General features: G+C 38.6%; 1 protein-coding gene and 1 pseudogene across 1 annotated transcript; one reads left to right on the top strand and one right to left on the bottom strand.

Moving 5' to 3' along the window:
* Positions 1-2,113: 2,113 nt before the first annotated feature.
* LOC114028668 (olfactory receptor 8K3-like) lies at positions 2,114-3,290 on the bottom strand. Its single transcript, XM_027842944.1, has 2 exons — positions 2,317-3,290; positions 2,114-2,273 (listed from the first exon to the last, which is right to left on the bottom strand). The coding sequence occupies exons 1-2, from the start codon at positions 3,288-3,290 to the stop codon at positions 2,114-2,116; spliced, it is 1,134 nt and encodes a 377-aa protein (XP_027698745.1).
* A 57-nt stretch (positions 3,291-3,347) lies between these two features.
* Positions 3,348-6,489, top strand: LOC114028677 (annotated as a pseudogene).
* The last annotated feature ends 6,597 nt before the right edge of the window (positions 6,490-13,086 follow it).

The raw sequence follows: 13,086 nt of genomic DNA on the forward strand, positions 1-13,086 counted from the left end.
AGTCAGCCTGGTCATCATTTCTTATAGCACAAGAGTATTCCATCACATTCATATACCATAAGTTGCTCAGCCATTCGCCAGTTGATGGGCATCCCCTCAATTTCCAATTCATTGCCACCACAAAAAAAAGCTGCTATAAATATTTTTGTACATGTGGGTCCTTTTCTCAATAATATGATCTCTCTGGGATGTAGCCCTAGAAGTACTATTGCTGTGTCAAAGGGTATGCACATATTTTTTAAAATAAGTTTTTATTGATGTATTTTGTTTTATTGTTTTTTGTTTTGTTTTGTTTTGGTTTGGTTTTTTAGGCAATTGGGGTTAAGTGACTTGCCTAGGGTCACACAGCTAGTAAGTGTGAAGTGTTTGGTCTGAGGCCAGATTTGGACTCAGGTCCTCCTGACTTCAGGGCCAGTGCTCTATCCACTGTGTCACCTCGCTGCCCCGGGTATGCACATTTTTATAGCTGTTTGGTCATAGTTTCAAATTGCTCTCCAAAATGGTTGGATCATTTCACAACTCCACCAACAATGCATTAGTGTTCCAATTTTCACACATCTTCTCCAATATTTATCATTTTCCCATTTTGTCATGTTAGCCAATCTGCTACATGTGGTATGGTACCTCAGAGTTGTTTTGATTTGCATTTCTGTAATCAATAGTGATTTAAAGCATTTTTATATGACTATAGATGGCTTTAATTTCTTCATCTGAGAACTACCTGTTCATATCCTGTGACCATTTATCAATTGGGGAATTACTCTTATTCTTATAAATTTGACACCGTTCTCTATATACTTTAGAAATGATGCCTTTATCAGAGACTGGCTGTAAAAAATATTTCCCAGCTTTCTACTGTCCTAATCTTGGTTACATTGGATTTCTTTGTGTAAAAACTTTTTAATTTGATGTAATGTAATCCAAATCATCCATTTTGCATTTCATAATGTTCTCTATCTCTTGTTTGGTCATAAATTCTTCCCATCTCCATAGATCTGACAGGTAAACTATTCCTTGCTCTCCTAGTTTGCTTGTAGTATCAGCTTTTATATCTAAATCATGTACCTATTTTGACTTTATCTTGGTATAGGATAGAATATGTTGGTCTATGCCTAGTTTCTGCTTCACTATTTTCCAGTTTTCCAAACAGTTTTTGTCAAATAGTGAGTTCTTATCCCAGAAGCGGGAGTATCTGGATTAATCAAATAATACTTTACTGTAGTAATTAATATAGTCATATTTCACTGACCCACCAGTCTATTTCTTAGCTATTACATTACCAGGTAGTTTTGATGATTGCTACTTTGCAATACAATTCAAGATTTGGTACAGCTGGGTCACCTTCCCTTGCATTTTTTTTCAATGATTTCCTTGACATTCTAGACCTGCATAACCCAGCATTCTTTCCATGTTAGCACAAAAATGAAAAAAAAAATCTGGAAATGAAGCTGAGGTCAAAATGGTTTTCTTCAAGAATTTGAACAATTATGATAAAGAAGAAGGAATCAAATTGTTCTATATCACAGAGAAGATGAGGAGGTATGACTGGAAGTCATAGATGGGAAATTTAGGTTGTAATAAGGATAAATTTCTCAACAATAAAAAAAAATCAAAAGGAGATTGGCTGCTCTGTTGGAGAGTGTGGATCTCATGTACATAGTGATTTACTTAATAAAATATAATTTCATTAATGGCAGGAACCATTTGTTTTTTATTCATAAGTGTAGGCCCAGTGCCTAGAATGGTACCTGGCACCAGCATTTTCTAAATGCTTGTTAATTTATTTTCCTAGGAAGGAAACTTAAAATGAAGTTAGACCATTTATCATTGCAGTATACAAAGAAATAGGTTTATAAATATATTTTTGTATTAATCCTCTAATAGTTCCCTTTAATTAAGTGGTCCACTAAACAAGGATTTGTGGAGGTTGACCCCTAAATAAAACACTAATTAACTGAAGATTAGTTTTACTGCATAATAAGATATTTTTTCTCTAAAAGACAAGAGAAAAATCAGGGAAAAATTGTAAGAAATCTAATACATATTTACTTGTTCTAATAATGCAATGGAATCATACACTACATTGTGCCTTAAAGAGAAGGTTTACATGAGGTCAGCCACTATGGCAGCCAGGCAGCCTCCCAGGCCCAGCGCAGCTCAGCCCCCACTGCTTCGCTCTGCTCTGGCCCCGCGGCCCCTCAGCATAAACCAACAGGTTCTGAGGCCTAGTCTGGTCCCCAAGGCACCCCACCACCTTCCCTCTCTGCCCTGCTCTGCAGGACCACAGGCAGTCAGCTGTCTAAAAGGACACGGTGCCTGCAGGCCACCCCAGAGGCCAAACAGCTCCACGATTTTTTAAAGAGCCTCCTCAAGGCACCTTTCACCTCTTTGTTCCTCAAACTGTAGATCAAAGAGTTGAGCATAGGGATGACCAGAGTGTAAAACACAGAGGCCATCTTGTCTGTGTCAAAGGAATGGTTAGACTGGGGCTGCAGGTACATGAAGAGAAGTGTCCCATAGAATATAACCACCCCTGTGAGATGAGAGCCACAGGTGGAGAAGGCTTTGTGCTTGCCCTCAGAAGAGTTCATCCTGAGGATAGACACAAGAATGAACATGTAGGAGACAAGGATAATAAAGAGGGAAGAAACCAAAACAAATACAGAAAGGGTCATAATTATCAGTTCAACCTCACTTGTGTCTGAACATGTAATGGACAGTAGGGGGAGACTCTCACAGTAGAAGTGTCTTATTACATTTGATTTACAGAAAGATGATGTAAAAACCTTTATTGTGACCAATAGGGATACCATGATGCTATAGAGGTATGAGATAGCCACCAAGAGCCAACATACCAGATCTGACATCATGACCATGTAGAGGAGGGGCTTACAGATAGCCACATAGCGGTCATAGGCCATGGCTGAAAGGATAAAAACTTCACTGGTAATAAATACCTGAAAGAAAAATAGCTGTGTTGCACATTCATTATTAGAAATGACATTTTTCTCTTCCATGAATCCAACTAGCATTTTTGGCCCAATAGCTGTGGAATAACCAAAATCAACAAATGCCAGATGCTTCAGGAAAAAGTACATGGGTGTTTGAAGATGGGAATCAATGCTCATTAGGATGATCAGGCCCAGGTTCCCCACAACTGTGGCCATGTAATTGAGAAAAAACAAAAGAAAGAGGGGGCCCTGGAGCTCAGGACTGTTTGTAATGCCCAAGAGAATAAATTCAGTCACCTGATTCCCTGAGGTTTCATTTAGATTGATCATATCTTCCATCCAAGGAGCATAATCTGAGAATAAAAGAAAAAAGCCTTCTTTGAGTACTGCTTACAGATGCAACTAGAAAGTTAGTGGCTAGAAATGTGTTAGGTAAAGATGAGCAGGTCCTGAGGACAAAGTATTTAAGATTACAATCTCCTACCAAGAAAAACTGAGTATAACCCTTCAGGGGAAAAATGGATATTTCGTGAAATAGGGGGCTTTTGAGCATTCTTGACCAAAGACCAGAGCTGAAAGGAAAATTTGACTGTCATGTATAAGACTCAAGAGAAGTATAAAAATGCTAACAGAAAAGGGAAATTATAAAGGATTTAATAAAGTAAAACTATTTACATTCCTACAAGGGAAGATGATACTTGTAACTCATAAGTACTTTCGCATTATTAGGGCAGATGGAAGGAGTATACACAGACTGAGGAGAGAGGTGTGAGTTGAATATGAAGGGTTGATATCTCAAAAAAATAATATTAAGGCGTTAGGGAGGAATGTACTGGGAGAAAGGAAAAGGGAGAGGTGCAATGGGATAAATTATCTCACATAGAAGTGGTAAAATATTTTTCAGTGAAGGGAAAGAAGGTGGAGGTGGGGGGCAATGAGTGAACTTTATTATCACAGAATCATCTCAAGAGGGAATGCCATACACGCTCAATTGGGTATAGAAATCTATCTTAAACTAAAGGAAAGAAGGAGGGGAAGGGACTAAAACAAGGTCAGGGGTGATAGAAGGGAGGACAGATTTGGGGAGGAGATAGACAGAAGCAAAACACTTTTGAGGAGGGACTGGAAGAAAGTTAAACAGGGAGGGGAATGAGATGGGGGAAAATACAATTAATAGAAACAGTGATTTAAAAAACAGTTTGAAGTCAGTTTCTTTGATAAAGGCCTCATTTCTCAAACATGTAGAGAAATGAGTCAAATTTATAAAAAAAAAAACCATTCCCCATTTGATAAATGATCAAAATATATGAACAGTTTTCAGACAAGGTAATCAGAACTATCTAAAGACATATTGAAAATCCTTTAACTCGCTATTGATTGGAGAAATGCAAATCAAAAGTATTCTTAGGTACTCCCTCATTGCTATTAGTTAGAGTAATAGTATAAAAAAGGGGAAATAACAAACGGTGGAGAGGATGTGGGAAAATAAGACATTAATTTACTGTTGTGCAGTCAATTGGTGATTTAACCATTCTGTAAAGCAATTTGAAACTTTGTCTAAAGTCTATAAAACAATCCATACCCTTTAACCTAGCAAGACCATTCTAGTCTGTATCCCAAAAAAGATTAAACAAAAACATAAAAAAAATTTAAAAAAAGAACCTATATGTACAAAAAATTTATAGCAATTCTTTTCTGATAGCAAAGAATTGTAAATTGAGGGGATGCACATCAATTGGGCAATGGCCAAACAAACTGTGGTATGTGATTATGAAGGAATACTGTTGTGCTGTGAGACATGATAAGGCTCTTCCTCTTCCTCCTCTTCCTTTTCCTCTTCTTCCTCTTCCTCCTCTCCACCTCCATCCTCCTCTCCAACTTCACACCCACCCTGGGTTTTACAGTTGCCAGGAGTCCCAGCAGCTGCCTTCTCTGATGCCAATTTCATCTATGGTGCCTGACCTAGAGGTGGTGGGGACAGGGCAACTACGGCAGAAATTAGGGCTTTGGATGACTCTTTTTTTTTCAGGCAATTGGGGTTAAGTGACTTGCCCAGGGTCACACAGCTAGTAAGTGCCAAGCATTTGGTCTGAGGCCAGATTTGAACTCAGGTCCTCCTGACTTCAGGGCCGGTGCTCTATCCACTGAGCCACCTAACTGCCCCGAAATTAGGGCTTTGGGACGGCGTCTAGGTATCTCATATCTTCAGGGTCTCAGTGAAAGTGGGAATGCTTGGGTTCCTCCTGCTCCACCAACCCCAGCTCCACCCGAGGTTGATAGCTTTACCACAGCACCTTCCAAAGAGTGGCAGGGAAGTGGAGGTGAAGTCCCTGCCTCTCAGACTTCCCTTCCCCGGCTGTCTCTTCCTTGCCCTCGATGTGGGAAAAGTTTTATCCATGCTAAATGGCTGCAGACTCATGAGGCACAGTGTAAGGGAGGGACAGGGCACCGGGGAACAGCAGGTGGGCAAGGAGCCCAGAAGGGATCCAAAATTCATCTGCTTCCCCCAGCACGAGTTTTTGAGGGGGTCCAGAGCATATGGTGAAGGTGGTGGGGGGGCCATGTGCTATATGTGTGTGGGGCTTGGAAGGAGGAAGAAGAGGAGGAAGAGGAGACTGAGGCAGGGAGTGAGGACCAACACTGGAGGCCATACTATTCCTATAAACCTAAAGGAAAATTGGTTGGCACTGGTGGGGGGAGTAGCGTGACCAGCACTGGTGGTGGTACCCCGAAGTTCCGCAGCCCTGGCTGGAGATGGGAGTTTGGAAGACGAGCCTGGGAGGAGTCCAGATCCCCTGAGAGCCCCTCTGGACGGGCCAGCAGGGAGTGGAAACATCAATGAGGAGACTGTGGCAAAGCTTGCTCAGACCCGAGGAAGCTGCACAAACACCAGGAAGCCCACGGTGGATGGGGGATGTAGGGTCCCTTGCCTGGCCAGAAGCCTCTGATCCACTTTGCCTGTTTCCATTGTTCAAAGGTGGGTGAGACAGCAGCTGCCCTGAGCGGTGATGGGCACAGGCGCTCTGAGGAGCAGCCAGGGGGTACCCCCACACCTGTTATGGCCTATTCTAAGAGCCTTGGAGGAAGTGGGGCTGGGTCAGGAATGGGGTTAGGTGACAGTGGGGTAAAGGTAGAGGCCCCCCAGGAAATGCAGATGTCATCATCCAGAGGTGAGGCTGGTGGGAGAGGAGGGGTTGGTGGGGGAGGCCCTGAGGCTGCCTCTCTCCAGGATCCTGTTATCTCAGGAGGGGAGGAACCCCTAGAAGTAAGAGGTGGAAACAATCCTCTTGGGAAGAGTTCCCACCTGACCTTGGTTGAAGACAAGCAGGAGGTTTCGGGTGTGGAGAAGGCTGGAGCTGAGGGATTGATTGGGGGGGTTGTGGAGGGCACTGCACCTGCCAAAGTCACTTTCTACCCTGAGCCCTACACACTGGTGTAATACGGTCCTCAACTCCATGCTGCCTACCTTTACAACTTTAGTAAACTGGCTGCACTTCCAGTTGCCCTCAACATGGGCCTTCCTGATGAGAAGAGCTAAAACCCTATTTCTATTCACCTCTCAAATTAGTCCCACCTCTGTCTAAGATTAAATGAAAGACAACTTCCCCTACCCACGTCTAAATGAAAACACAAAACAAAGAGAGTCAGGTAGGGGCCTAAATTCGATGGGTGGAAAGTAATTTGAAAAGAGAAAAAGCTGATTTCTGCTTTAAATGGTAGATTTTCTTCCAGCCACCAGCAACTGGTCAGGGGTCAAGATAACCCTCAGCGAACTCTGCTGCTGAAGTCAAGGTAGTGACTCCTAGAGGCAGGTGGATTTGGAGTATAGGGATTATTCCCACAGATCCCATACTGCTTGTTATTCCCAGACAAGAAAAACAATCAGGGGCGTTGGGGTGGGAGAGATGATCTGCCTTACTAAAGGAGTATCATTCCTCTCTCTCTGTCCTCCCTCTCTCTTTGCACTTTTGTTGGTCTTGGCCAAAACCCAAGAAAAGAGTTTCCTACTGAATGTGCCAAGGCCCAGTGTTTAAAGAAAAAAGTAAAAATACAGGGAAACATTCCCCCCCTGCCCCCCCCAAAAGATATTGTTTCTTGCACTTTAGAGAAAAACTGTGGGAAATACATAATAATAAATAAAGAAATATATATCTTTAAAAAAAAGAAATGATGAGAAGAACGCTGACTGAAAAACCTGGAAAGACTTACATGAGTTGATGCAAAGTGAAATGTACTGTGTACAATATAACAGCAATATTGTGTGATGTTCAGCAGTGAGTGACTTAGTTATTCTCAGCAATACAATGATACAAGACACTTCTGAAGGACTTATGATGAAAAATACTATCCATCCCTAGAGAGAGAACTGATGGTGTCTGAATGAACATTACAGCATACTTTTGTTTTTGCTTACTTTATTTTTCTTGAGTTATTTTTTGCCTATGTTTTGGGTCTATATTTTCAGTACTATTATTGAAATGTTTTGCATGATTACTCATTTATAACTTGTATAAATTACTTGCCTTAACAATGAGGGGGATGGGGAGGAAGGAAAGGAGACAGTTTGGAACTCAAAGTTTTAAAAACAAATATTAAAATTGTTTTTTACATGTAACTGGGGAAAAATAAAATACCAAATAAACAAAAACAATTATTAATGGACATGACATTATAGATAATTGTTTTTTAATTTTCTTTAGTCATTAGGTCTAAAGATCCTAATGAGATACTAATATAGTAGAGAGTATATAAGATCACTTTATAGAGGAATTGTGGTGAAGTAGGTATCAAGTTTGCTTTGCAGGTAAGTAGAGATGAGATAAATAATATATCCAACACATTTCCAAAAATCCTGTTCTGGTCATGTAATCTCCTGGTTGTTAAGTCATCGTCTACTACTATTAGTTGCAAAGTGATGGCCAATGCCGAGAAAGGGAATTTTTTTTTGGGAGTGCCCCAGACTATTAATGGTAGAGGTCAAGGTTCTATTGCAGTGTCTACCTCATCTAGTCATTAGTTATATGACATTCCGGGACACCCCATATAAATCCTGATTCTCTCTAGTCCCACTTCTCTTTGCTTCATCAGAGAGAAAATATTTATCCACCAGCGTTATGAAGGTGAAGTAGGCTAACAATTTTGGTGTGACCCTTGTCATGTATTTTATTTGAAGAGACATGCAAAGACTTTTTTTAAAATGCATCTTATTGTTCAGTGATGTCCAGTTATATAGCATTAATCTCAAAAATCACTCTGATCCCATATTTTTGAATGATCAATATCCCTTGACAAATATTATTTGATTTTTATTTTGGATTGCAGAATAATTTTTTTGATAACGGTCAGAGTTAACAACTGTCATTTGATGACTTTCTTAGAATGATTTTATGCCATTTCAATGTGATCAAATTTGACTCAAGACCACAAAATTCTCTTCCTCACCCCTAAAATGGGCATAGTTATTGGTTTTGAATTGAGATTTTTGGACTCCATATTTTTGACATTGGCTGCCCTGGAAGTTCACAAACAAAGAATAATGTTACCTGCTTATCTGGAAGGTAGAATTGTCTGTAGCTTGTTCATGTGATCTGAACTGCCAGCTGATAGAGTCAGACTTTATAGATTTCTCCGTCCCCTTGAGGCCATGTCCCTGAAGCAAGGGAAATGTTTAATTATTTTTTTATGATCATATCATGGAAATTACCCAGACAATAAGTGACAAAGTTCACTGGTTTGCCTAATTTCATGAAACATATGTTATGTTCCAGGCTTCTATTTGTGGCTGATATACCATGGTTGCATCACACCCAGGGAGACTGCATAGACTTCTACAAGAGGACTGTGGCTAAAAACAGTTTATTTTAACCTGCCACACACTAAAAGCCAAGTAGATGAAGAACACCTAGTATCCAGAACATAATATAAAGTTGAATGGGCAAAATGAGAGTTTGCCTTTTTGGATGCATCTCTAGTACAGATGGGTACAAATGGACTTAGTGTTGGCCACCAAAAATAACTTGGGGTAGATGAGCAAGCTGGATTGTCTTTAGAGAATTACAAGGTCTTTTAGAAGGAACTAGGAGGTTCAGTGGATAGAGAACTATACCTGCAGTTAGAGAGAACTTATTTCTAATTTCATTTCATACACTACGTCTTTGACTTTCGGCAAGTAACATGACATCTTTCTGTCAGTTTTTCTTTCTGATAATATAGGGCTAATAAGAATATCAACATGCCAGGAATGTATTGAGGATCAAATGAAATTTTTATCAAATAGCTAAATCACCCAGTGAATTTGTTTCTGTGTCTAGAGTCAGAAACATCTAAGTTCAAAAGTTGTTTCAGATGCTTAAAGTCAGTGTGACCCTTGTCATGTATCTTAATCTTTGTCTGCCTCAATTTCTTAAGCTTTCAAAAGGAAATAATTGCACTATTTATGTATTGTCTCCAACTATTAACATATGAGCTCCTTGAGAGAGTGAGATGTCTTCCATTTCTGTTGGTGTCCCAAATGCTTAGCTCAGCATTTTGTATAGAGTACATTTCATGATTATGTTTCATTAATTCATCTAAATTGATTTAGCCATCTCAATATCATTTCCAGGGACTAGTCTTCCTTTTTCTCAGTACACTTTGAATCTAGAAACTCTGAAGCCCTTCATATTTTAACCCTGGTTTTTTCCAGCCTTTTTAAACTATGTTTCTTCTTACTCTTTAACCAATGACACTGACCAACTTGCTGATTCAAAAACAAAACACTCCATGTCTCAGCTCTGGTCATTCTCTCACCTATTCTCCCTTTCCTGAAGTATTTTCTTTCTGATAATTATTTCTTATTTATCTTATATGTAGCTTGCTTTGTATGTATTTTTCCATATTATCTCCTACATTAGGTTGGTGTCTCCTTGTGGATGGAAATTTTTTTTTTGCTGTTTTATTTTTATACCCAACATTTGCTGAGTACTTGGCACAAAGTAGGTGCTTATTATACATCTTAATCAATTATTGACTTAATGTAGACTTTCAAATGTATATATGTACATATAAGTATGCACATAGATATATACATATATGCATATATTCATGTATACACTTATACATATGTATACTTATATATGCATACATATACATTATGAACATGTATACCTATGAAAAAAAGAGAATGGCTGGCATACTTCTTTTCTTTAATAGTATTCTTCATTTTTATTACATACACTGCACTGGGCTCTATATTTGGTTCAAAAATGTGCACCTGATATTCACCTAGGTTTATAATGATGTACTCACTTGAACCTGGAATTACAGATTATGATTTACACCTCAGTAATTGCTCACAACTACTAATTATAAATAGTGATGGAAAAAACATATTTTTACATAAGATTTCAAAAACTACTATATACTGACAATTTCTTGAGAATATAGCAAGGTGTAATTGGTTTAGGTATTGGAAATAAACTAGAATGAAATTTTAATTGTGTATGCCTTGGACATGGTAGAGTTTATCTATTAATACCATGTAGCCAAACCAAGTAGTAGCTTCAGGTTAAAGTCCAAAATTTTACTGACATGGCTCAGTGAGGATCACATACTGCTCAGTATCAGAATGGTAAATTCAGAGAGTCATTAAGGTCAAATTGTTCATTTCTTATATATGAAAGTTTTATCAGTACTCTTATGACTCTCATCATTATTTGGGTTGTTTGAAAGAAAGTCTTGAGCTGAGCTGACTATGATGGTGTGATTATTGAAAAAAAAACTATATAGGAAGAGATAAAAAGAAGTAATTACCTCATACAAAATAGGTATAAAATCTAGTTGAGGGTTGGTGGGTCATTCTGGAAGCTTACTCTCAATCTGGAAGGGTTAAAAAATTAACCACACACACATATTTTATATAATATATATTTTTGTATATATGTATGTATATGTGTATATATATATGTATCTGTGTATATGTGCGCGTGTGTTTGTGTGTGTGTGTGTGTGTGTGTGTATACAAAAGTCTTCCAAATTCAGAAAGAAATGAGGGCAAGGAGATAGAGCAGGAGGGAGTAAAATGGGGTGGGGAACTGTTGAAGGGGTGGGTAGGTTAAGTTATAAGAGGGCAAGATAGCAGGGAGAAATAAAATAGAAGAGTGAGGAGGGGTAGGGTAGGGTTAGAAGGATAGTGAGGGAAAATAAGAAGATGGAAAATGTACAAGTAATTGTAACTTAAAATGTGAATGAGATGAATTTGCCCATGGATACCAGGTTAAAAAAAAAAACGATTCAACAGTATGTTGCTTTCAGGAAATTCTATAAAAACAAGTGATGTACAGAAAGATAAAATAAAGGGGAGGAGAACAATTTATTATGTAACAAAAAGCAAGGTTAGTAACCATGATCTCAGACAAAGTAAAAGCTAAAATAGGCTTAATCAAAAGAGGAATATAAAGAAACTACACAATTTGTCAATAATATTATTCAATATTGTTTTAAACCAATTGTAATAACTAGGCAGTAAAAAATACCTGAGAGTATCCTGCCAAAAAAAAAATACTACACAGGAATGATATGGACATAAAAAAAAAACATTTTATTCAAATAATGTCAGTTCTAAATAGCTAAAGTAATACATATTGTTCATGAGTAGGTAAAAACAATTTAATAAATTGTAATTTTACCTAATTTATTTTTTCAATACCATCCTGAATAAATTATTAAAACTAACTTAATGAGTTAGAAAAAAAATAAAAAAGTTTATTTGCAACACAGAAAGTAAGTTCAAAGAAGCCAGAAAAAAAGAATATAAAGGAAGTACATTCAGCAGTATTAGACCTTAAACTATAAGGTAAGAATATTGTTGAAGTGTAAAATGGGTAATTTTTATTATTTTTAATTACAATTTTCTTGCATAAATAAAGACAACATAGCTAAGAAGAAGAGGGATGCAGAAAAGTGGAGAAAAGAAAAAAAATTTCATAGACAATCTCTCAGATATGATGTAAGTGGTTTGGAATACTCTTGTGGTGTATGAAATGATGAGCTAGTTGGTTTCAAAAACACATGGAAGATGGCAGCATAAGAAGTAAGTAACTCTCCCATTCCCTTATTAACCTCTGAAAGCCCAGAAAATATAGCCCCAGGAAAAACCCTGGAAGAGCTGAAACAGAAGAAAGACAGAGCAAGCAGTGTAGTAGCCCAGGGAGCTTGAGGGATTAATGGGAAAGGCCCCTCTTGCCCTGGGGGAGAGGAAATTGTGCAAATCAGGATGCTTCCCAGCAAGCTAGCAGAAAGCCCCACCTCAGCATAACAGGGGGAGATACTGAACACCAGGTAGTGGAGCAGGCAAACACCAACACCAGGACCCCCGAGTGCCTAAGTAAGGGCAGAGGAACAAATGAAAATCAGCTCAGTGCCTCAATGCCAAGGGTTGCTGCCTGGCAGAGAAGCATCCCACAACAGCAAAACATTCATCTGAAAGGAGCCAATGAAAATGAAAGGAGGGAAAGGCTAGGAGAGTAGGCAACCTCCAGGGGCCACATCCAATCCTACCCCTGGAGGTCCAGTATTGCTGATTGCATCTCAACAGGTAAGCTGTCAGAATCCTACAACCTCCAGCTGCCAGCATCACAGGCCCCAACACACAAAGTCAGTGAGCTGGCCCTGGGCTTCCAACACAAGGTTGGGTCAATACCCCCTGCTCCCCAGCAGGAGAACTCTGTCTTTTTAAAGGTCAGGAAATGAGTAAACACCATGAGCAAAAAGAAACTTACTATAAATTCTTATTATGGGAATAGTGAAGATCAAGGCAAAAATTCTGAAGAGGACAACATTGTCAACAAACTCATATCTGGAAGCTCAAAAGGGAATATGAACTGGTATGAAGTCCAAAAAGTATTCTTGGAAGAGTTCAAGAAGAATTTTAAAAGTCAAATAAGAGAGTTACAAGAAAAACTGGGAAAAGAAATGAGAGGTATGCAAGAGAGAGTCAGTAGCTTGGAAAAGGAAGGACAAAAATTAAATATAGAAAACAAGTCCTTAAAAAAATATAATTGTCCAAATAGGAAAAAAAAAGTATACTGGAGAAAACAACTCCTTAAAAAGCATAATTGGCCAAATGGAGAAGGAGGTACAAAATCTAATAGAAGAA

The sequence above is a fragment of the Vombatus ursinus genome, unplaced genomic scaffold (genome assembly GCF_900497805.2).
Source record: "Vombatus ursinus unplaced genomic scaffold, bare-nosed wombat genome assembly UNPS02004996.1, whole genome shotgun sequence".
Classification (NCBI taxonomy): domain Eukaryota; kingdom Metazoa; phylum Chordata; class Mammalia; order Diprotodontia; family Vombatidae; genus Vombatus; species Vombatus ursinus.